The sequence below is a fragment of the Candoia aspera genome, chromosome 1 (genome assembly GCF_035149785.1).
Source record: "Candoia aspera isolate rCanAsp1 chromosome 1, rCanAsp1.hap2, whole genome shotgun sequence".
Lineage (NCBI taxonomy): Eukaryota > Metazoa > Chordata > Lepidosauria > Squamata > Boidae > Candoia > Candoia aspera.
In genome coordinates this window covers 127871011-127893912 of record NC_086153.1, presented here as the reverse complement: position 1 = coordinate 127893912, position 22902 = coordinate 127871011, and the positions used below count along the sequence as shown (strand labels likewise).

At 38.8% G+C, this 22902-nt stretch overlaps 1 protein-coding gene across 1 annotated transcript in view; it reads right to left on the bottom strand.

Annotated features, from left to right (window-relative positions):
• The window catches only part of KHDRBS2 (KH RNA binding domain containing, signal transduction associated 2), a 412831-nt gene that overhangs the window by 98637 nt on the left and 291292 nt on the right, over positions 1 to 22902 (bottom strand). Inside the window, exon 6 of the mRNA XM_063291122.1 lies at positions 18017 to 18212. Within this exon, the coding sequence (XP_063147192.1) occupies positions 18017 to 18212 (196 nt within the window). The remainder of the gene's footprint in view (positions 1 to 18016; positions 18213 to 22902) is intronic.

Here is a 22902-nt window from a genome sequence, read left to right as displayed (position 1 = left end):
CTTTGTGTCCCATTCAGAATCCACTGGAGTTGGGCAGCAAATGAACAAACAAACAAAATTTGAATCTCCCCCAAGCAAAGCCAATTCTCCATAGGGTTGTAGTTTTGTCACTAATAGCTCTACCTTTCCCATAGATAGCCCCAGTTAAATAATTATCATTGTATACGCAGTGGGCTTGCTCGACATTCCCCGCCAGTTGAATCCAGTCATATAGGGTAATAGGATCTGCTCTTCCCAACGCCCATCTCAGCAACTCGGGTCTCAGTCCATCTTTGAACATTTCTATTAAGGTCGTTTGCGACCAATTGTCCACCTTTGCAGCTAAGGCTTGGAATTCTAGGGCGTAATTGGCCACGGACTTTGATCCTTGGATCAGTTCCCTCAGAGCCACCTTGGCTTTCTCTTTAGCTAACGGGTCAGCAAAATGCAACTTTAGTGCCCACAGGAAGTCTTCGAAATCTTCCAACTCCATGGCTTCCATCTCGGTTAATTGGACAAACCAATCAGCTGCCCTCCCCTTCAGTTTGGTGGCCACAGCATTTATCTTAGCCCTTTCCGAAGGAAACAGCCTCCCAAACTCCTCCATATAGCTTTTAGCATTGGTCAGGAAGAATGACAGCTTCGTGGGATCCCCATCAAACTTGACAGCGAAATCCCTGTATCTTGCCCCCTGTGGGCTCCTCTTCCTCTCTTTCTGCCCAGCCCTTCTCCTGGACACTGGGGACATTTCCTCTTGGGGGGGGGGGGAATTCAAAACCCTGACTTTGGGATTTCTCTTCCCATCCCTACTTCTTCCCCTTCCTCTGTCCTCCAAGCGCCGGGGGGGCGATGGGGACACACGCCGGGGACTGCACGGTGGTGATCCCCCCCCTGGTGCCTCCTCTGGTCCTTCTTCCTCATGCTCGGGGGGGGGAGAAATAGATGGGGACGACCGTCTGTAGTGATGTCCCCTTCCTCCTCTGTCCTGGCCACCCCAAGCCACTGACATCTTCGCCATCATGTCTTCCAGGGACCGTATCCTGGCTTCCCACCCTTGTGATTTCTCAGGGGCCTCGGAGTCCTCCGACCCTCTCTTCTCAATCCTGACCACATTCGGGGACAGCGGATACCTTGGCTTCCCAGACGCCTGGGGCGTTCCTGGTAGGGTTCCCTGTTCCTCACTCCCCATCATCCGATCGCCCAGCGATTCCTCTGCCTTCTTAACCACTTTGGATTTTACCGCTTTTCCTGTTGCTGGGCTGGAACCCGAGGTCTCCGATAGGTCCTCCGATTCCGGAGTGGGGGTCCTTTCCCTTCTCTTTACCATGGAATCTGGTTCCCCCACACTGGAATCTTCACTTTCCCCCGAGCAAGGAGTAGGTTCAGTCATCACTAACTTTATTTCCTCACAGATACTCTGGAAGGATGTTAGTGGTAAAAGTTTAAAGATTCTCAGCTTTATGTAATGATTGCCTATCCTGATATACTCAGACTCACAAGCAGATACGTAATGATATCTGATTTATTGGAAGAATAGTATGCAAATACAGAGAAAGCTGAGAATAACGAAAAGCGCGCCAAATACAAACTAAAAACCCTCGGCTCCAAACGTAATCCCTCCCCCCGCCCAGCCATAGCAACCACCCCCCTCCCAGGTGCTGTTCACCGTTTTCCACATATCCTGGGAAAGCAACCTTGAACACATGAGATAACCCAAACACATTCCAACCCAGCAGCCAAGAGATAACAACTCCCCGAAAAGGAATCCTCCTCCCTCCGGAGATCAAACACGTATCAGGCAAATGACATGCGAAATGTTACGATGTACCAGGAACATTGGAACAGTGAACATGACAGCACTAAACTTTGATTTGAATTGTTTATAATGGTATGGTTTTGACTCTGAAATCAACTGTATATCATTGCTTTTAAAGTCTGAAATGGATACTCCAAGAAATGTGTGCTGAGAAGTAAAAAAATACTTAAAGTGGATACTTAAAGTGTTCTTTCAGCTGTTAATTTTTTGAAAATGTTGACACCCACAGTGTCACATTTTAAAAAGGGTTGGGCTAATATTAAACTTTTTTGATTATTCTAAAGGGAACACATTCTGCTATCAAAAGACACTAAGGTACAAAATTACTCTGAGCACTTGAGTCTACATTCTCATGATTTCTTAATCTTGTTGTGCCTGTTTTTTGCAATATTATTATATCCTACTTTCATTGAGAACTGAAAGGGATTTTTACAGTTTAAAATTAGGCTGCCTACAAGCACAAAACATCAACAAATAAACCAAATGAAACATGAATATGTAATAGCTTATTAATGGGGAGTTAACACTTAACAGAACCTAAGATGTTGCGTGACAGTGAATATAACACACATATAAAAAGCTTACAAGCAAAATTTGGTTTAAATGAATACGTTCATAAAGAGAATATGCTGTTTAATGCATAACCATGTTATTAAAATATTAAAAAGTTCAGTTGAATTTTAGGGAAGTATAAAAAATATACATGAGTTAAAATCTGATAGTATCTGATGAACATTACTGGGGCCAGGATAAATAAATAATGGATTTGGGGTTGGGCTTTTTTTTTGCTGGGGGTGGAATTTGACAAAATAGAATAGGAGGATTATTTCCTTTAGAACTGCACTCAATAGCAAGACAATAAAGCTCTAATGAACTTATAGAGTATTTGGACAATTTTTCAGTTCTTATAGAGACTAATACTTGCAATTGACTCCTAGGATTAAGTGAAATAAAGCAAGACATTAACTTAGAATTTCTACTGAAGATCTTATGTGGTCTTATTTTAACAATGGAGCATGAAACAATGAGTTAATATTTGCAGAATATCATATGCAGCTGACTCAGAGTGTTTTGCTGGATGCTAACATTAATTATTTCTATAATGACAGGAATATAATTTAGATCTGCCATGTACCTACATTTCTAAGACTATTTGATATTATTTTATATTGTATACCTATCGATTGCCACTTCATGATATTAAATAAATATACTACAAATTGTATAAATGCTTACAGTTTTCAGTTATTTATGTTTTTGGCTCCAAACTACCCTGTTTCTGGAGTTTTCTGCCAGCTTTCTTATTCCTGTCATTGTTTCTTGCGGGATGCAGGCAGGTTTCATGCATTAACTGAGGCACTGTGATACTCACCTTATTCTCCCATAATTTGTCTAGCATGCACCATCACATAATTGCTCCATCTATCATGTCTTCTCCCTTTTTTTGGAGGGCCATTGCTAATATAACATGCAAGAACCACGTGGCTCACTAAAATTGCATGAGAAGAAAGCATTACTGTTATAAGAATGGCATGGGGGCAACTATGGGATGGAATTACACAAAGTAATTGTGTAATTAGATGGTAAGTAGTTAAATTAAACTGCTCATATCTATGACACACATTCTACTTTCTCGTTTTCTATATCATTTCAATTTTAAACAATTTTTAAAGGAAGTTGGCATGTTTCAAAACAAAGCATTAGCCATTAGAATCTTTATTTCCAAAAAGCCCATGGAAGCCACATGGACCATATAGGTCTATCTCCCTAACAACAACAACAACAACAACAACAACAACAACATGGCAGAAATAACCTAAGGGTTGATAGTGAACAATTGGTATTTTGTGACTGGCCTCTTTCCCTGTGACAGATACTTTGTGATGGATCTGCCTCTCTCATGGCAGCCATTTTCCTTAAGCATCCATACATGTTCTTAAATATTCCCTGACCTGGAATAGAATACTATCTATTAATGTTGATGTAACTTCCTTCTTTGTTAAGGGAAGACTACTTATTCCCACTGACTTCTTCCCAAAGATTTGTGTGGTTACTGTTTAATCCCAAGTGCTTTTGGTAATAACACATTTAAGGATAAACAGCTGCATTACAATTATTTTGGATTAATTAATCTAAATGTTACTTAAAATGCATGCATGTGCATGCTAACAGGTAATTTTTCTTCAGTCAAAAGAACTAGAACAGAGACACACACTAACATTATTAAAAAGGGTCTGGGTTACATGTGGGAAGTTTTGGCTCCCCTGGCAACTGGCTATTAATGTGTCTGACTTACTACTTGCATCTCAGAGTTATAACTTGTGCATGACTGCTATAATTCAAAATTGATTGATTGTACATATGGCAATGCTTGGGCTTTATAAAATATAGCTGATTCTCAAATGATTGACACTGTGATTCATTTGGAGTTCCCATTTATTATTTAAAACACACACACACAAGAAAGCTAATCTAGAGGGCAATTTGCTCTCACAGCAAAATATGTGTAAGAGCCATCAGTATGAAAAAAAAGGATGGAATCATAAATCAGAAATATTCACAAATATGACCTTTATGATTTACCTCATCTCTTTCAAAAAACTCCTTTGATAAAACCCTAATGGCTCCTTGACAGAACTGCTCTTTCAGCATGCAAGCAACTAGGCTCACTTACCAGTTGCTGTCTCCACATAATGCTGGAAACCAAAATAAAGCCAGTCATTGGGGTTGGAGGGAATTGATGCTGGTGATGCAGAAATGAGAGCGAGCTTTGGGCAGGGAATTACTTTTAAATGTTGACTTTCAACAATTACATTCCATTTATCAACACTGTTATGCAGATTATTTTCAAAATTCAAGGCTAAGGCAGCAGAATTAACTTGTGTCTCAAGCACTGTGGGCCCCATGGCTGGAACAATAATAGCACAGAATAAACTTTGTAGTTTACATTGCCAGCTTGTGTGTCTAAGATTTCTGGCAAACAGCAGTCCTGTTTTATAAATAGAACTGCCATTTTCCAGTTAGTTAAACTGTTATTATACTATTCAGCACTGCCCAACAATCATTTCCAGAAAAAAAAGTCTAAAAGAAAGTTTAAAGAAAGCAATGAAAATCAGAATCTACTTTTTCTCTTCTAGTACCCTATTCTTTCTTATTGATCCTTCTATGTGCTTGTCTCTATTACTGGGCAAGGACAAGAAAAACTAAAATCTTTTGGATTACCAGAAAACCTTGCTGGCAAAGTTTCAGTGAAAAATTACCTTGCCTTTGGAAAGGCAAAAAATTTACTTAATGGCTATGTCTTTTCCATGTTACTACACTTTATCAGGTCTAGAGGAAAAGATGTGAACAAGGCAAAAATCTCAAAATGTAGGACTAGTGCAGGTTACCTTTTACAATATATTTACTTGTTAATATATAATAATAAGGAAGTCATGATGTTGAGCTTTATGACCATATCGCTTAGTGATAGAAATTCTGGACTCAGTTACTGTCGTTAAGCAAAGACTACCTATACAGTGTATTCTTGGAATAGTGTCATAACCCCTTTCACAGTTTATTTCTTTGCACAATTTATTTATTTATCTAATTTGTCCCCGCCCATCTCCTCCCATCAGGGGATTCTGGGCAGTTTACAACAATCAATTAAAAACAACAACCATAAAATACACAGTATAAAAATACAATAATAAATAATATAAATAAAGGTAAAAATTACCTTGGTGTAATACCAAACCTTTCTAAAACATAATATTTGATTATGATTAACAACTTTATTCCTCATTTCCTCCAAGGAAACTGACATACACAATCAGGTATTCCCCCACTTTAAAAAAGTGCACCACAAGATTCTTGTGAGCTGTGTGGCTGAGAATGGCTGGCCAAAGGCCACTTCATAATCCTCAAGTCCCCTTTATTAAATACTTATACTCTGTCCAAGAGGCCACATTGCCTGATTTGGCTGTTCTTCAACCACACCTTTAATGTCCGGACACAATAATTTCATAAGCCCATTGGGTAAAATACAGAAAAGGCTGTTCAGTTTGGTGTGATATTAGAAAAAAAGAGTGCAGTTGCTGGGGAAGGAAGGTATGCTTCAAAGATTGTTCTTTTATTTTTCTTGCTCTACCATCTTTCTTTTTAATTTTAAATTGAAACAGCTTTTATTCTTCACTGACAATTTGAGGTATGTGAATTTTCTTTGTTTTCTCTGCCCATTTCATCTTTCTGATGTATTCTTTCATTACTGAAGTTATGTACTGTTACTATGGAATGCTTTGTTAATATATTCTTCAGAGGACTTTTCTTATTGAATAAAGAAATATATAAAGACATTGTAGATCACTGTGACTCAATTAAGCAGGTACCTTAAAATACATAGGATGTTAGAAGATACTCAATGCTTGTGAGTTACAGCTCAGCATCGTGCTATAATAGTATAATTTGTCATTTTCATAAAAAGTCAATATAATCTAATGAGAGAAGAAAAAATGGTATCATTAAATATGTACTCTAATAGCAAAACTACTTCTGCACTTTTAAATCAATAGCTGTTCTGCAAGAAGCCAATTAATGTGCATATAATGATATGCTTGAATGGCTAAATTGCAGTGCTTTCCCTTTTATGTGTGTGTGTGGTGTGCATGTATGTTTTAGCTTAGAGTTTGAATTTTTGCTTGAATCTCCTGGAGTACCAAGAGAAGCACAAGGTCTGTTTGGAGGTAGCATGGGGAGAAGTGACAATACATGCATTGTGACATCACAACCCAAATCCCATGACTTATGTTCTCATGTCCAACTTCAGGATGCAAGTACAAAAGCCTAGGATTTGGGTTTTGATGACATGACACACACTTTGTCATTTTTTTTAATAATTGCAGCAAGTAACAGATGCCTGTGGTTCTATCAGTGGTTTTCATGAGCCATAAAAGTTTCTGCAGGCACTTCAATACATGGAATGAATGAGTGAGTAAGTGAATAAATGAATGAGACCTTCTTGAATGTGATACAATCATAGGCTCAGTGTTGGCTGCTGTGTTTGAAGGACTATTGAGCAAGATGCCTTTAGGGTTCTCACCTGCTTTAATGTCTTGCTATATATTCATATTAATTAAGGCATAAAAAGTGTAGCAGGAAATAACCCTTTTCTATAGTGGCCTCCACCCTCGGCAAGCTCCCACCCTTTTAGCCTTCAAGAAAGCCATAAAGAACTGGCTTTTCCCCCAGGCACTGGGGTAGTGTGAGATAGGAGCCTATGGATTGTTTGTTGGCTGAGGCATGGGATTCTTTGTTTTTAGAGGGTTTTTTAAACTGGGTTTTTTTGGGGGGGGGGGTTATTGTTGTTGTGAGCCACCCAGAGTTGTGTTCCAAGATGCATGGCCCTGTACATCTTTTTAATAAATAAATAACTCCTGATCTGCCAGCAGTTAGACTTGAAGAAATGTACCAAAGTGCCAGTTTCTTTTCTCAACATGAGCTCTGTGTGGAGAATAATTCTGCTCTAATACTCTAACTAAATGCTTCAGGAACATTATCTAGCTTTTTAACTTTTTAAGTAATTGCTCAAAATCTCAGTGTAGAGGTCAGGTCAAATCTAAGACATTATGCTTTAGAATAAAGTCAACTTTCATTTCAGTGTTATTACAAGTTAAAGAGCTAAACTACATTTTCAGCTGCAATGGACTAGGAGCTAGCACCTTCTAGATTTTTATTAGGATTGAAGACATTCAAAATTATATGAAATTATTTATTTGAGATTAGGGCTTTTGCTCATTTTTTGCCCATCAAAAAGTTTTTGCCTGCCAGTGAGTTCTGTAGTTACAACATGGATATCTTCAAATGCATTCTGCACAACAGATCTGTGCAATACTCATGCAGCTGAGTTGTTGGTTAATAAAAGTTACCAGAATCTGCCTGTGTGAATTTATCTACCACTAGGCAAAAACTTTTTGGAGATGAGATTTTATCCTTAGTGATGGGCAAAAAAACAGAACAAGAGCTGAGATTAGTTCTAGAACTGTCAAGAATCTTGTTAATGTGTAAAAGAGGAATCACAAAGGCCTGGAATATGTGAAACTATGAAATGCTTTTTCATGTCCTTAATACATCCGTATAACAATGAGTATGAGGGTTTTTTTTTAAGTCCACTAGTTACGGGTTAAAATGAGATGTCTGTGTATATGCACATAATATTGTTTGTATTTTTTACAAAAGTCTGTCAGCAGCAACAGTATGCTATGTGAAAAGATTTGTTTGGAATGTATTTCACTCAGTGAGCTGTCATAACCCTTTCTCCAAATTTCCTCTATGCTGACTTGATCCAATTATTCATTCCTAAAATATAATGATATTACTGCACTGCATTATTGAATCATATTAGATACTACAGCAGGTAGGTTCACAAGAGGCTGTTAATATTTTTGCACTTCTACCTCACTATTAGCAAGAGAGCACATTAATCATTTAGCAAGACATCACCCTGCATAGGGACCTTGTCAGCCAAAACTGAGCAGCGCTATTTGAAGAATCAGATTTTGCATTATTATCCTGCTGCTCTCTCCAATTTAGCACTGCATATGGTCAGTTCTCACCTCACAATTAAAAATGCAGGTGCATTTTAAAATTCTACCTTCTTTTAAACCATCAAAACTATTTGGGGTGGGATGACAGCATCTTTTTAAAAATTCCACAAGGTAGGACCTCAAATCCTACCAAATTTGGTTTGATGTCAAGAGAAACATGGAGGATAATAGCTTGACCAGAAGTTTACTTAAACAGTTATGCAATCCTAAAATGGGAGCAGTTTATTGGGTTCATCTGACCATGACAGAAACTCTGTATTATAGGCCACAAACCTCTTGTGTGAACTGGTTGATGCTAGGATGTCTGTTCTCACAGCATATACTTAAGAGGATTACAGATGTTATCACCAAAATCTTGATTCAGTGATGTGTAAAATGTTCCAACTGCTGTGTTCTTAGCTCTCAAGGAGACATCAAGAACTCTGCCACAGCTACAATAAAGTTCCACATGAATGGGAGAATGAGGAGAAGAACAAAGCACTCCTTCCCCCTCTCAATTCCCTATAAAAAGATATCGCACTGTGGAAATCTATGCATGAAGTTCCTAAAGAAAGCATGTAACCAATTAAAAGGAAAAGGGAAGGAGACAGAATATCTGATCTAGACTGGGGGCCTTTTAATCTTTTCTGCCATCTAAGTGCTAAATGGATTCCTTGAGAAGCATTAAAACACTAATGAGGAAGAATAGAAAAAACAAGAAAGAACATTGAAAGCTTACATGGATGTTCCATTTCAGGTTTGGTGCAGCTCCCTTTGATTTGGGAAAAATGTGAAGTGGCTCATACCTTACCCCCTCTACTTCTTCTTGCCAATCTCTCCTACTTCTACCAGCCATAAACAAACAAACAAAATCCATATAGTGGAGAAAGTCCAGGAAATAGCAGGTAGGAAAGAACTGGCCTAGAGAAGACCAAGCAGAAAATGATACAAATGCATAACATTTTCTACTCCAGCATCATTGAGCTTTTAATCTATGAAGGAACTTAGGAGAATGAAACAGAAAGATCTTGAAGGAGGACACTGAGCTATACCTGGTTCTGCCACCTCGCTTGGGGTGGGAGAAGTAATAGCTCATCTTGGGGGTGGCTAGCACCACAGATCTTTCCCATCGAATAAGAACATTGCCCCTTGGGTTTGGTATTTATCTTATTCTTATTTATTGGTTTATTTATTGTAATTTATATTTTATGATTTTAATTCTGGTTTTATTGTAAACCACCCAGAGTTCCCCTTTCTTGGCAGGAGATGGGCAGTAGTAGAAGTTTGAAAATAAATAAAATAAAAATACTAGTAGAAAAAAATTGAAAAGGAGTAATTTGATGTTAAACAGAGCAGTTAAGCTATCCAACTGATTTTGAGATTGAGCAATTGGTACTTGGCTAACCCTCTAATTTACCAGTGAGAGTAACTGAAACTTTACTCCCTCCTTGGACAATCCTGTGTGTTCAGAGAGGTTAGCAAATGTGTTCCAACCTTCCATGGAACAGGCTAATGTTCTGTAAGAAAAATAGATAGTGGTTAACAGTAATTAACATGTTTTCATAGCCAAGGGCCACAAAACCCTCAAAGTAATTTATGGGGTGTCATATTGTAAGTGGGGCTGGGGAATCTTGAACACTCCAGATCAAATGTGATCAAATATGCAAAGTTTATTCTCTCAATAGCTGGGAGGGAGAATACTGTAGGTAAATGGGGTTGTCAAGTCAAGGCAAAAGATTGAGGTTTCTAAGAAATCTAGCATGGCTGGTAGGTCAGGTAAGCTTGAGCTGTTCAGCAACAGGCTATATTCGCATAGGGCCTTAAACACTGTTCAGAGAACTCAGACAGCAGGAGCAAGGCTACTCAGGGGCAACAGTTGACTTGCCAACAGACCATCCAGACCATGTAAATCATGTGTTTCTTCATGTAAACTCACATTTACATGAAGAGGGCTGGGCAGTTGGGGCTCTAGCTTCGTGTACAAGGCTGCAAGGAAGAATCTGGAAAAGTGAAGTCGAACTCTGTCTTGGCATTATTGTTATGTCCAGCTGCTCAGAGTGAAGTCTTTCTACTGCCTCTCCCTATTCCTCTTCTTCCTCTGATGGTGAACCATAAGCCTGTGGTATGACAGAAACCCCAACGTGATAGGGACACTAATTCTCTAATACCACTTCCATCATCACCACTCCTTCTTGTGAACAACAGGCTGTAGGGGATGGATAGAGAGTTCTTACCAGAGATCTAAACTGATCTTTTTGAGTGAGCTTTTGAAATCACCGTATGTGTCCCTAAGGATGCAGGCTAACCATTCAAGTATGTATCTTTAACAGCTGAAATAAAATTCACTTTTATAATTGCACTGACAGAAGGCAAAAACTCTTCTGGATCATCCCCATCAGGTAGTTTTAATTAAAAAAGAAATCTATGGAGATAGTGGGAAACAGAAAAAAGAACCCTGGTTTGGAGCAAAAAGAAGTACTGGATTGTAGTCTTTGAAAGAACCATGAGAAAGACCACTGCAAGGCATCACAGAAAAGTCAACTTAGAGCCTCTGCTACAGGGCAACAAATAAATTTGCAAAACAAGACAGGCAATATGAATTCTTAGCGGCCAAATGAAGGCCAGCTAACACCCCTGGCAGTTACTCTTTAGTTAGATTACTATATATCTATATAAATATTAGACTGTATTGTATTAACATCAACCATAGTAACTTTGCATTTTAGGCCATGTCAGCATTTCCTTTAAACTCTATCTGATGGTGAAGAGTAAAATCTTTTACAGCTGAAACATATTACCTAGTTTTTTAGTTGAAAGAGGCATTCTGTTTTATACAGAAATAATCTCTTGTGATTCAAATCATGAACTTGACCTAAGAAAACATTCAGAAAAAATAATGTGTACTTTATGGTCCATTACATGCTAAAAAGTTTCAGATGAGGAAAACTAGGTTTAGGGCAGAAATGTGCTAGACCTGATTTTCTTCCATAGACTGTTGAATTGTCCAAATGAACAAAGGAAGGGTCACTCAACTATATGGCTGAGCTCAGATCAAGGTGAAGATTACCAGTGAGTTACATCTAGCTGGGGCTGCAGTCTTACAGCCACAAATTTGAGTCCACCTTGTTGAACTCATCTGCTGGGTTCACATAACATATACAGGTTTGATGCTAAGCTGGCTTAAGAAAATCTTGTCCATTCAGAGACACTTTGGCAACAGTTCACAGTGTATTCAATCTGTACGACAGACTACCATGTGTCCCAGTTGGACAGTTCCCCTGCCACTTGCCCTCTCTTCTCTCTCTTCTGGGAAAGCAGAGAATCTTTTTCTTTCCTCTTTCTCTTTTCTTTCAGTGGGTGAGTCTTCCTGGATATACATACTTTAAAGTCTGTGTGCACATGTGTGTATGTGTTTGTGTATGTGCATGTATGTACCTTGTAGCCATGCTAAACTTTGATTCAGTTGAAGGAGTGTTTCTGCCTCCACCAAGTGGTCAGTGAACTGCTGGCTTTAGCCTGCAACAAATTGAAGCCTGCTGTTCAAAATAAGATAGGGCACTTGTGGCAACACAATAGATTCAGATCAATTTTATTATGGCCCTTAGTCAGCAAAGGGAACATAATACGGAAAGGGGTACTTCAGAAGTGGAGTAGGAAAATGTGTGCTAAGGTTACCTTGACAGTGAGTGGAGGACTAATAAAGGGAGATGTTGCCAGTTTCTGCCTTCCAAAAATGGTTGTCAGCCCTTTCTGGCCACAGAGCAATATGGACAAATTCTAGCTTTGAAACTGAATTATACATTCTATAAAGTTTCCTAATGTTTTTTATATGCCTCCAAGGAATTCAAGCTTTTTAAAAAACCAATGAAACAAATATCTATCTATCTATCTATCTATCTATCTATCTATCTATCTATCTATCTATCTATCTATCTATCTATCTATCTATCTATCTATCTATCTATCACATGTGACTTCCAAACAAGCCACACCATGGAACAGCAGATAAATATGCTTATTATCCCTTCATACATAGATGGTGGGGGAAACTACCAAAAAGGCCCTCTTAAATAGATGACCTAATAAGTACAATTTAAATATTATTTTCTGCATACACAATGCAAGGTAATAAAACATAATGACTATTCCGCTATTATCTTTGACAGGTGCTAGATTGCCTGCAGTAGCTGGCCTTCTAAGCAAGTGTCCCAAAGTATTTTAAGCAAGCATTTTTCACCATTGGTTATGGGAAATGAGGCTATGGGGAGTTATAGCACAGCAAAGTCTGAATGGCTACAAGCTTCCTACTCCCATCTTAAAGGAGCAGTTTAATTGGGAGGCAAAAGCTGAATGGATTCATCCAGCCTTTTCTTTTCCTTTCCATGAATCTGATGAACGGAATTCCAATTTCTTTTACATGAATATGTTGACTCGGTTGGGATGGGTATGCAGATCTCTTTGTGCAGTCCCCTACCAAGAAGAAATGTGGAGAAAACACTAATTTTAAGCATGCTTGTTTCCTTAGATGCACTGGATTAGCTGCTGTTTCTCTTTTGAAGCAGCCCTCAAAATAACAGGGGCACATTTCACCAAGTACACCTCAAACAACAGGAATATTTCTGGCGTAGTCCACCATGAAAAGCAATAGGATTTGTTCAAGGGTTGTGAAGAATGAGCCAACTGTCAATGTCTCTCTCTCTTAGCTCCCTATAGAAAGTTTCATTCCTTTTGAGCCTTTGGGACAAATGTTCCCACAACCTGAAAAATAGTTGTTCTAACTTTTATATCTGGGCTGTTCTTTAACAAGTAACCTCTCTCTTGATGTAATTAAAAAAAAATAAAATTAATTTTTAAAAAATCCCAAAGAATTCCATGGCAGCCTGTTATTAAATGCAGGGATGGGAGCAGAACACAAACCTTCTCACTCCTGCTATTGTTTGATGCATTTTTATTCATATTAGCCTTCTGATATCTTCTAATAAATTCTTCATAAGATATAATCAAGCTACTGTTTATTGTCATTACCTAGAAAGGATATCATCTGAATCTTCAAGAAACTGCACATATTAATAAAATATAATTTAGCCTTTTATCTCCATGTTTTAGGTGTAAAGATAATCCATCACTTAAAATCAAGATGCTATTCAGACTAATAAGTTTCATTGTCTGGGTTGCTCCAATCATCAGGGCATGCTGTATGTTTTTCACCATTTTGTTCATTTTCTACGCTTGCAATAAGTAATACATACAATACCAGAAAAGCTATGAATAAAAACATAATTTTAAAGAATAGAGATAGGTGTATTATTTTTGATACATAAATTGATTGGAGGGTAACTTTTATTTTCAGTGCAGTGAATTTAAATATGCTTATTTTGCCATATCTGATTATCATTATCTTTTCCTCTGTAAATCAATGCAAAATATTCATTTTTGGAATGATGAATTGCCTAATTTTTTACTTAGACAAGTAAATGTATTTCTGAGGTGCTTTGCATCTTTAACTATTACTACTACTTGTATTCTATTTCTACTCCACTTGGGTGTGTACTAGCCAGATATAAAAAATATCTGTAGTGCTGTTGATTAGCTATTTATAAATGGGACTTCAAGGAATTGTTATTACCCATTATTTAACCAGGAATAAGCACACAAGCATGGCTGGATTATGACCTTGGCACAGTTTCTGATTGTAAGGACAGTGAGCAAAGTAAGAGGCTGATGTTGATTTCCTCCCTTTCCTTCTAAAGCAGGGATTTCACCAGAGCTATTACAGACAAAATTTTTGAAGAAACAAATATTTAGGAAAAAGAAATACAAGAGGGGGCTGTTTTTTCTGTACATCTGCTTACCTGTTTTGAAGCATTAGAAAGCCCTGTGAAATGTTTTAATAAATGTGTCAGAGAAGTAAGCAGTGGTCCTCATTTTCAATTACTATCAGTTCTTCATTCATACTGTTTGCCTCTTAGATTCAAAAGTTTAGATGGAACTTTGTATTGCCTCCAAATGGTGCCAGAAAAACCACTAGAACAGGACTAGATATTATTATATATTTAAAGGTAAAGATAAAGGTTTCCCTTGACGTAAAGTCCAGTCGTGTCCGACTCTAGGGGGCAGTGCTCATCTCCGTTTCTAAGCCTTAGAGCCGGCGTTGTCCCTAGGGACACTTCTGGGTCATGTGGCCAGCATGACTCACGGAACGCCGTTACCTTCCCGCCGAAGCGGTACCAATTAATCTACTCACATTTGCATGTTTTCAAACTGCTTGATGTGCAGGAGCTGGGACTAGCAACGGGAGCTCACCCCGCCGCGCGGTTTCGAACCGCCGACCTTCCGATCGACAGCTCAGCGGTTTAACCCGCAGCGCCACCGCGTCCCTTACATTATATATTTAGGACTGTGCAAATTTATTTATTTTATTTATTTATTATTCAAATTTTGTTACTGCCCATCTCCCCCTAAAGAGGGACTCTGGGCACCTTGCCCAGAAGGTGAAGAGTCCCTTTGGATCCATTCCTTAAAGCTGTTGCCGCTCAAGAGGTTCAGCTTGACTGCTTTGAGGTCCCTCCCCACAAGTCTCCTGGGCATGTCACTTTTGCCATCTGTCCTGACAGAAGGGATTCATGGACATGCACATGCATGTCTAAAAAGCCCTCATGAGGGCCTTGAAGCACTCATGCCAAGCTTTCAAGTACCTGCTATTCATGGCTTCAAGAAAGGGATCCATGGGCACCTCATCTTATTTGCACAGGCCTATTGATCATGAAATAGTTCCCAAAAATTCAGCTTCTCTCTTGAATAAAAGCTTCTACCATAACTGGTATATATATATATATTTCTGCAGTAATATTAAAATGTGACAAAATGTCTTCTGTTATAAAGCTCACACTGTCCATAAATCTATTGAATAAGTACAGTCATTCTAATCTGTCCCCAAACTATTGAAAAATGCAAATAGCAAATGGAGCTTAAAGAGCTGAATGTGACATTAGGTTTCATTTTTAGTAATTTTTTGCTATGTTTAAAAAACAACTCAGGGAAAAACCAGCATTAAAAGCAGCAGTTCTCATTTTATTTCTCTGGTTTGGCCTGTCAGATGAAATGGAATGAGCGATTGCATCTGCTCAGGATAAAAACCAAGGTTGAACCCAGATGTTTTTGGTAGACTCCAGACAAAAGGGATGTTGTATCTAGAGTTATATTATGCTGCTGCTCAAGCCAAATTTCTGGTAGGAAGAAAGCTCCCTCTTCAGAGCACCAACAGATAGACACAGAATCATGGCACATGCTGAGTGGGCCGCAGAAAACCAAACTGTATTCTACTGCAGATACTGTCTTGTTAACAGTAATCAGGAAACACACCAGTTATTGTCCCATGACCCTTATCTGGTAATGGAACCTGGACAGCGGGTGGGGTGGGGTCACATGAGAAAAATGAGGTCGGAAGAGGGCCATGGGCAAAATAAAGCTCTAGATATCTTAAGCTGGCTGGGGAATTCTGGGAGTTGAAGTCCACACATCTTAAAGTTGCTAAGGTTGAGAGACCCTGCCTTAATATGAACAAAAAGAGTGATCTACTGTAAGTGGTACTTACTGGGGATACTGATAGAAGAAACTGGTTTCTAATCTGTGATCAGTGTTGCATCCTCTAGAACTCCCAGCACACAACGATCCCCAAATAATTTATGCACTGATAGAGATGAACATTTATAGCTTGATGCCTCAGATAAATGGAACTCTCACTCTTATGGAGATGTGTTGGAAACCTGAAATAACTGTGCTACCTTTTTATCAGAACCTATAATTATCTCAGTTCTACTGCTAGATTCATACTGAGTAGGCTTCCAAGCAACTAGGTTAGTTTCAGCAAAGTTTTGACACTTCCTATTTAGGACATCATCCAAATATTGTTACTTGGGGATTTTCCACAGTTGTGAACTATTGAACATCCCTCCATTCTCTCCTTGAAAGAAAATAAAAGAACCTATGAGAGATCAATTGTTTTTTTAAAAAGTAAATCAATGCATTGGAAAGGCTGTTTCAAAACCCTTAAGAGCTTGAACTATGCAGGTGGCTTGGCTGCAGCCTTCTCTTTGAAAGCCCTACCTTTCTAGATGATTAAACAATCATGGCCCCACATCACTCAAGTTGGAGGGGGAGAGAGATAGATCTGAGCCAACCGCACAAATGCAAAACCAAGATCTGAAGCTCCAAAACCAAGATGATATACCTCAGTGGGGGACTGGTTGGCCATGATCTGTTTTGCTGATTTCATACGGAAATTAAATGATTATAGTAGCAAGAATGCCTTTGAACAGAAAACAGATCAACATTCCCATTCATTCCTGATGAACTACTGATCGGTCCCTAGCTTGAAAAGAATTATATGCATGAGTGCACACAGCTTATATATCTGATCTTTTATTAGACAATATACTTCTCTCTGAATCTAAGTATTGTACAAGCGTGCCCTGCCCATATTAACCCCTAACTGATTGATCATAAAATTAGTATTCTGCCTTTCCTCCAGGAGTTCCTCTTGGCTTTCATGGGGACCTTCCTTCACTTGCATCACCCCAACAGCAGCCCTGTGAGGTAGGTCGGGTTGAGAGAAAGTGGCTGGCCTGAAGTCATCCGGTCAGTTTCTGTGGCTGAAGATGAACTAAAAGCTGCATCTCCCTGCTCCTAGTTCAACACTTTCATCTCTATACAACATCTCTAAAAATCAGCGGCTTTGAAATATTTCTTTTCTTGTTGTATTATTTATAATATATTTCTTTATAAAATAGAAAAGTGGGGCTCTATCTTTAATAATAAATAAACAAACAAATCAATAATGCACTTGTAATGTTGTTACTTGGTATATTTTGGTGTTGTCTCTGTATTTTTAGTTAACTAAAAATAAAACAACATTCTGCTGTTTTAAAAAGAGTATTTTTTAAACTGTGGTTTTGGGGCAGTCAGAGTTTAAGAGAACAATTTTGTTGAACATTGACCATTTAAACTGATGAACAACAAGCACTTTTCCCTCTCAGCAGTTATCTGGTGAGCCCATAAATCTCTAATCTCAGTTGTTACCTTGAAAACAAAAAAATACAAGTGAAGAAAATTGATGTAATTTGGTATACTCCAAATAAACTTCATTGGATGTCTTTGGGCCACTCGCTAGCTTTTAACTCAACCTCTTCCACAGGTCTGTCCTGGGAAAAACTAAAGAAAGTTTAGTTCAAGTGCTGCCTTGAACTCTTGGAGGAAAAGTAAAGATATAAAATCTAACACATCAATGTATAATTTTAAAATAAAGGCTAGACATCCATATAACATTTTTCAAAGCTTAGACTTTCAGGCTTAATGTAATCAGCAAGCCTAAGCACCCATTCAAAAAAAGCAGGCAGGCATTATGTTTGATTACGCAGATAATAGCATTAGCTTGGGATGAACCAATCTGCAAAAGAACATACTTGGGGTGAGATCATGGCTTGAATAACTCCAAAACTGCAAAAGCTAATACAGCCTCTGTCTCATCAATACAGACAATTCCCTTGGGATTCTTGTGAATGCTCTTTATGGGTGCAGTTAACTTATGAATAACCACTTGCAGCAATAGGAAATATAACTAACAGCTGACATTTCTTTTTGTTGCTGGAAAACAGGTACTTACGTATTCTTCATAAGGTTCATGTGCTGGTAGAGGGGGGGCCCTGTAACCTGGTACTGCTGGAATGCCTCTTGCTCGAGGGGTAGGGACCCCTCTGGTGACAGATGGGACTGGGAGTACTCCACGTGTCACTGGGGTTCCTCTTGTTACTTGAGCTCCTCGTCCGGGTGGTGGTGGAGGAACGGTACTCCCACGTCCCCTAATAGTGAACAGAGCAATGATAAGGAGCTCTAAAAAGATGAAAGGTTTATAAAGATACATAAAAAGACTTCTGCACTGATTGCATTGACATTAAATTGTTATCAGATGAGAGGGGCAGTAATTTAGAGAATGCACATTACCATTCAACAGTAAACCTTACAACAAAGACGGAAGTGCAAGAGGAAAAGAGTGCTTAGGAATACGGCAGGAGATGCAGCAGGCAAACCTAAGAAGGGCAGTGCTAAATGGCTTAGATGCCTATACACCAATGCTCAGAATATGGGGGACAAACAGGGAGAACTTGAAAGCCCTATGATGAAAGCCCAGGTGTGGGGAGAAGTGGGAGGACAAATATGACATTGTTAGTATTACTGAAACCTGATGTGGTGGAACTCAAGATAGGGATATAATACTGGCAGATTATAAAGAGGTCCAAAAGAAACAGACCCAACAAAAGATGTGTATGTGTGTGTGGTGTGTAAGAATGATGACACCTGTGTGGAATTCATGACACTATGGTGAAAACCCTGCAGAAAGCATCTGGGTCAATACTAAGGGGAAAAGAAATAGTAATGACACTGTTGTGTGTACTACAGGCCACCTTACCAAGCAGAAGAATTCTTGATGAAATCTTCATAATCAGATGGCTGAAGGGTCCAGGAAGCACACCACTGTGGCAATGAGGGATTTCAACTACCCTGATATCAACTGGGATTTAAACTCTGTGGCACATAGGAGATCCAACAGGTTCTTGATGTACTCTGCAGACAACTTCATGATCCAAAAGGTGGAGGAGAGAATGAGGGGATCAGCTATACTGGACTTAACAGGGAAGAAATGGTTGAGGAAGTGGAAACTGTAGGAACCTTGGGAGTGTGTAACCATGTGACCCTAGAATAAACCATACTGCAGGCAGGGAGAACTGAAGATAATCAGATTAATGTCCTAGAGAGCACAAGAGCTTGAAGGATTCCAAGGATGGAAATCCTGAAGGAAAAACAGTTCAGGACAGTTGCGATATTCTGGAAAATGACAAAGCTGGAAAAAAGGTGTGGCTCCTTTAAGCATGGATTCATTAAAATTAATGTGATTGTTGAAGGCATCATACCTTTCTTTTGGCTTAGTCAGAAGCCTGGAAAAAGAGGGGCTGCTTTAATAAATAGCAAAAAGGTGCTGTGCTCACACTCACATGAGATCCAAAGCACTTCTTCCAAATCATTTTCAGCATTTGCACAGCCTTACTGTTATTATCTAAAATACCCTTAAGGGATTTGCAACTGTTTCATCTCACACAAATGTGCTTGAACTTGTCATTGAACTTCTGAGGCTCTGCTCCAGTTCCTTTGCCTCCAAAGATGAACTTAATGGAGACATTCTAGCAAGCCTTCTGCATAATAGCTCATGGATTATGGACAACTCCTAAAAGACATTTGGTTGGCCTATTGCTAGAATATTAGAAAGATGGCTAGTAAGTTTTATCCTACTATATCATTGGTCAGCTCTAATCTCCTGCTATGGCTAAGTATATTGAAAATGACCTGGTTATTGCCCCTGTTTTAGGGTTTGAATTATTTAAATGATACATTGCATTTATTTTTTATCCCATATGGTTTACTGTATTTTTATATTTCTAATTGGAAGTTACAGTAGGGTACCTCTTGGGGTCAAAAGGTGGAGTGAAATTCTCCAACATAAAGTAAATAATTTTTTAGGGGAATAATGCTCTGCAGAAACATTCATGCAGAATTTATAGCTCATGACAAGGCTGTAGCAGGGGAAAAAAAAACAAGAATTCATAGAAGGCATAAAATCATGATAAGCTATTGTATTCATTTGTTTTGCACACTTAAATGGCAGACACTCAGGTCACTCTCATCAATTAGTCATGAACTTAGGCCAGGCACTTTCACTGAGCTGGAATACCTCACATCATAGGAAGTAAAATATTGGGAGGGGTAGAGAAGAACCAGGTAAGTAGTCCTGACCTTCTAGGAGGAAGGCTAGGGCATAATGTAATAACTTATAAATAAATTCCCTTTGTAAGCCGGAACATTTTCAACAGTTTTATCAGTGTGTTAATTGAATTGCCACATATACCAGGTAGAAAAGTTGTCATTTCTAGATATCTGGTTTCCTTTAGGTTTTTCACATATTGCCTTCCAACAGTGCTTGATAAAGGGCAATCCAATATTATTTTGATTCTTCCAAATATTGGTCAGACAATTGTTCAGTGTCATCCCCATGTTGGTATTTAACAGAAAAAAGCACATAGAAAATGAAAGGTGTCACAAGTATTGCTACAGGTGGTGTTAGTTTCTTGGAGATGTGGCCAACTAGGTTTTGAGAATGGCCCTAGTCATGAACCCAGGACATGAGAGGTGTTATCCAGAAAGCCCTATTTGCTTTCAGAAGCACTGCATCACAGACATCCAACTGTGAGATCCTGTGGTTGAAGTCAGGCTCTATGGAGAGGTGGGTTGATTGCTGCTGTACCAGCCTCCCTGCTATGCAGCAATACCTCTGCCTGACTCTACTGCCAACTTGGTGGTAGAGTTTCTAACACTTCTTGGAGATTTTAATTTGACTTTGTATAGTGTAGAGTCTGGAGTGGCTCAGGAGTTCATGTTCACCAAGGCAACCATAGACCTAGCCCAGGTTATTGAAAGCCCAATGCATATAGGTTTATTTTGCATCTGAGTTTTGTAGTGGGGCAGTTGCAATGTGATCTTAAGGTAGAGGACACTGTGATTAGTCCATGTCATGGTGAGATCACTTTCTGGTTGCTTTTTGACTTGCTGGTGCTTTCCCACCTGCCATAGAGAGGCTGAGTCTTTTAGATTGGTCTGTATCAGGTCACTGTTGGATCTGGATAGTTTCAGAGGGAGCTTGTGATTTTTCCTGGGGATCTAGTGGGCAGTTTGAGTGAAGGTATAACCTCTGCCTGGAATGAATGGATGTTGAGGGTCTTGGATTAGATGGCTCCTCTGAAGCCACTCCCTGTTTATCAGTCCTGGGGTTCTCTCTGGTTTTCTGGGGAGTTCCAGACGATGCAATAAGAGAAGAGTTGCCTAGAGTACCATTGGAGAAAAAACAAGGAGTGATTCCCAGTATACATGTAAGAGCTCATATTAGGCAGTTTGGAGATGGTATTGATGACACTATTTGACCTCTAATGACTCTCCTGGTTCTTCCTGATATTTCAATGGCTTTGGATATCATCAACCATGGTATCCTTCTAGACTGACTCTGAAAATTGGAAGTGGGAGGCACAATACTGTGGTACTTTACCTCCTATTTGTGTAGCCCACTTGGGGGAGAAGCCAAGCCTGAAGCCCCTGATTTGTGCTGTGTCAAGGCTCGACATTATCACCTTCTGTCTAGATTCATCTGGTATGCCAACTGAACTCTTTCCTGGACTAAGAGTTCCTTCTCACAGTCACGCCTCAGTCACCTTGTGTATGGATTATTGCAATATGTTCTACATAGACCATTCCAAAGCTATGGTTGGTCCAGAATATGTCAGTGTTCCTTTCGGCATAGTTGGAACAAATCAATCCTACTGTTCCTTAAACAAGTCTTGAAGACCTGGCTTTTGCCCCAGGTTCTGCCTTAGGTTGGGATGCATCCCCCTGAACTGGATTATTTGTAATACTTTGTGGTATGTCTGTTCCCTTGGCTATGGCCATCTTCTTTTAAAATTGATGTAATGCATTGGGCTTTGTTTTAAAACTGTATGCCACCCAGAATCATCATGAGTTTGGTGGTCTTATAAATTTAAATTATAAATTACATAAATAAGACAAATTTTGTGCACCCGAGACTTATTTGAAATAAATACCTTTTTATTTCAACATACTCATCAGAAATCACTTTATTTTACTCTGCATATCTGATGAATATTCATTCTATATTAATTAACGATGCTGTGTATTATGACTGTGCAGAGTTTCAAAATAATTCAGAATAAGTGCTTTGGACCTCAGGCCACCATTTGTTAAATCTCCCAATTCTTTTAGGTTTTGCACGAGCCTGAAAAAGGTGCTGTGGCTGTAAGAGTGGTTTCCTTAAAATAGCATCTTTTTTTAAGGATGCCAAGGTAGCCTGAAAAAAGACTGCTTTAACGAAGAGCAGAAAGCTGCTGCAAGAATGTGAGGTCTGAACCTCTTCTGAATTATTTTCAAAGCATGCCCAGCCTTTCCCTATATTATTCAAAAATCTCAAATCAGAAATGCACCATAATAATCTGGATTTGACACAAAGCACCATTTTTAATAACATGTGAAGCAAAATCTGGTTCCTGGAAATAATTTGTTTTGCAGGAATTCAGCTGAAATCATACTAGGCTTGAAGATTAGATTTCAAAAATCTGACTTGTTGACAAGGTCTTGCAAAGAATATGATTTTGTGCTACAAATGTAGCATTTATTACAGAGAGGGAACAGATGGCTAAGAAAGGGAATATGGTTAGCTTTAGAACATTTGGAGAAGGAACGCAGGAGATGAAATGTAGCTATTCTGCAAGTAGTAAGATGAATTAAGCCACCTTATAAAATAGATTCCTGATTTTATTAAAAGGATTACATTGCATGTAATTGGAGTAATGAAGGGCTGAACTGAGTTTTGTTGCACACGTAACAATGTTCACATACAATTAAATTATGATCACACTGCTGACCTTGGCTGTGGAC